Genomic DNA, 2,909 nt, shown 5'->3' on the forward strand with positions numbered 1-2,909 from the left:
AAACACAATAAATAGAAAGAAGAAATAATCACACAATGTAAGGATTTACGTGATTCGATAAGATGCCTATATCCACATAGATGAGGGCAGTTTTCATTAAGAATAGAAAAAGGGTTACACACTGTTTTCCTCACACATCTCTGGACATCCAATAGGGGGCCAGAGTGGTCATTTTGCCCTCCCTATGTCTGGGCATAGTGAACACAGTCTGGTAGCATTCTTTTTCCCTTTTTTATACATATGAAAAACTAAGATCGAACCATTAATAAAAACAATAAAGGAAAGATAAGAGACCATCAAATGAAATCGATAATAGATGGGCAGCAAGGGGGGGTGTGCTCAGCTGTAGGGCAACAAGGGGGTGTGTGCTCAGGTATTGGGCAGCAAGGGGGGCTGTGTATGCTCAGGTATTGGGCAGCAGGGGGTATTTATTTAAGAATCTTTTGGGGGTTTATTTTGGACCATTGCGCAGCAAGGGGGGGGGGGGCTTAGGTATTGGGCAGCAAGGGGGGGTGTATGCTTAGGTATTGGGCAGCAGGGGTGTTTATTTAAGAATCTTTAGGGGGTTTATTTTGGGCCATTGGGCAGCAAGGGAGTGTGTCAGGTATTGGGCAGCAGGGGGTGTTTAAGACAAGAAAACCTTTTGGGGGTTTATTTTGGACCATTGGATCTAGGCACCATAATTTTTATGTGCTGATTTGGAATAAATGGTATAAAGCAATATATATGCTTAGGCATACATAATTTTCATTTGTTGATTTGGATTGCTTTCTTCCATCGCTCTGTCACATTGTGTCACCAAATTACAAGGAAATGGGAGTGATTATTCTTGCACATTTTGACTACTTTATCAATTATCCTAAACAATTATGTTATGTTTATATACTTGAAGAGTTTTAGAGGGAACACAAAAATGAAACATGACGATGGATTATCGTATACTATTGTCGATGGATCTATGGCAGAGGTTATTATACCATATAGGGACTTAGGTAAGTTTTACCTTGAAATGCTATTGATATGACAATGAATAGAAATTAATATTGCATTTAGCTGTGTTTCGTTTTATAGAGGATGCGTATGCTAATGAAGGTCCCATTGATATGGAGGAAGCTCTTCGATTAGATGTGGAAGATATTGAAAAGGAATTAAATAGTAGTGACATGGTAGTTGATGATGGAAGTGATATAACCAATGGAGATATAGCAGATCATGTATTTGTGGATGAACCAAGTGAGAATGGTGATGGGGGTGAAATTTGTTTGTTGATGATCCAACGGAACACTTTGACAATCCTATTGAGCATAATGAGGAACTATGTATTGGGAAGTATTTTGCCAATGCAAACGATGCATATGAATTTTATAACAATTATGCTCGGAAGATGGGATTTAGTGTTCGGAAATCTAAAGTGGAGAGGTCAAAGAAACGGAAAGAAGGAATGGACGAGGAGGGGGATATCTTGTCTCGCATGTATGTTTGTAGTAGGGAAGGTTTTAAGGATTGCAAAGATAGAAGACAAGAAGGGAGAGATGTTACTTGTCGAGTTGATAGTAGAGTTGGTTGCCCTGCTCGTCTGCGGGTAAAATCAGTTGAAGGGGGCTTGGTTGTTGACCAATTTATTTCAGGCCACAACCCTAGCCTCGTGGCACCCGCTGAAATTTATTGGCTTCGATCACATCAATGGCTCTCAGACTTGGTTGTACAGATTGCAACCACTCTAGATGATTGTGGTATTGGACCGACAACTATTTATGAGGTTGTGAAATCTATGTCTGGTGGGGCCTCCAAGGTAGGTTTGCCAGAGTTGGCATTTAAGAATTTTATGAAGAGGCAAAATTAGAAGTTTCTTGGGATGGACTTAAAAAAGTAAACGGAATATTTGCACCATTCCAAACTGTGTGATCCTCAATTCTTTTGCAAAATGGCCACAACAGATGATGGTAGAGTATGGGGTAACATTTGGGTTGATGGGCCGGTGAGAGTTGCATATCATGTATTTGGGGATGTAGTGGTATTTGATACAACATATAAAAAGAATCGATATCACTTCCCATTTGGTCCCTTTGCCGGAGTAAATCATCATGGTCAAAGCATTTTGTTTGGATGTGGGTTGATAGCTGATGAGACAATTGAGTTGTTTATTTGGTTATTCTCTACGTGGTTGAAGGCAATGGGGGATTGACCACCAGTTACAATTATTACAGATTAATGTCCATCATTGTTGAGGGCCATTCCACATGTGTTTCCTAGCGCAAAGCATAGGTATTGCTCTTGGCATGTGCAAAAACATTGCATGGAACACTTGAGCCATTTGTATGGGATGAGTCAGTCATTCAAACAGGATTTTGGGAGGTGTATATACGGTAGTAAGACGGAGATTGAATTTGAGACACGTTGGCAAGAGTTACTAGTACATTATAATCTCGTTGAACATGCATGGTTGAAGAAAATGTAAGAGCAACGGGTGCGTTGGGAACCACTATATCTAAGAGGTACTTTCTTTGCCACATGTCATCTACACAAAGAAGCGAGGGGATGAACTATTACTTTCGCAGTTACTTTAAGCATTCAATCCCGTTGTACAAGTTTGCACAATAATACGAAAGGGCTGTAGAGAGACGTCGGGAGAGGGAAGCTAGTAGTAATTTTGCTTGTATAAACACAAACCCTCCATTGTTAGTTGGCAATCCTTTGGAGGTGCATGCATGTAAAGTGTATACAAGGAAGATTTTTGAAATCTTTAAGAAACAATGGGTTGCAGCACTAGTATTGACAGCCACGTTAGTGGAAGTACAAGGTCAAAAGCAAAAATATTTGGTGGGTCCATTTGATGTTCCCGATGAGTATAAATGTGAAGTTTGGTATGACCTTGATGCTGGTGTTGTCACTTGTAGCTATAAATTGTT

The 2,909-nt window shown here is 40.0% G+C and overlaps 1 protein-coding gene across 1 annotated transcript; it reads left to right on the forward strand.

Moving 5' to 3' along the window:
- Window positions 1-913: 913 nt before the first annotated feature.
- LOC122644950 (protein FAR1-RELATED SEQUENCE 5-like) lies at window positions 914-1,843 on the forward strand. The gene is made up of 3 exons (XM_043838309.1): window positions 914-992; window positions 1,072-1,214; window positions 1,331-1,843. The coding sequence occupies exons 1-3, from the start codon at window positions 914-916 to the stop codon at window positions 1,841-1,843; spliced, it is 735 nt and encodes a 244-aa protein (XP_043694244.1).
- Window positions 1,844-2,909: the final 1,066 nt, after the last annotated feature.

This window comes from Telopea speciosissima, chromosome 11, assembly GCF_018873765.1.
Source record: "Telopea speciosissima isolate NSW1024214 ecotype Mountain lineage chromosome 11, Tspe_v1, whole genome shotgun sequence".
Taxonomy (NCBI): domain Eukaryota; kingdom Viridiplantae; phylum Streptophyta; class Magnoliopsida; order Proteales; family Proteaceae; genus Telopea; species Telopea speciosissima.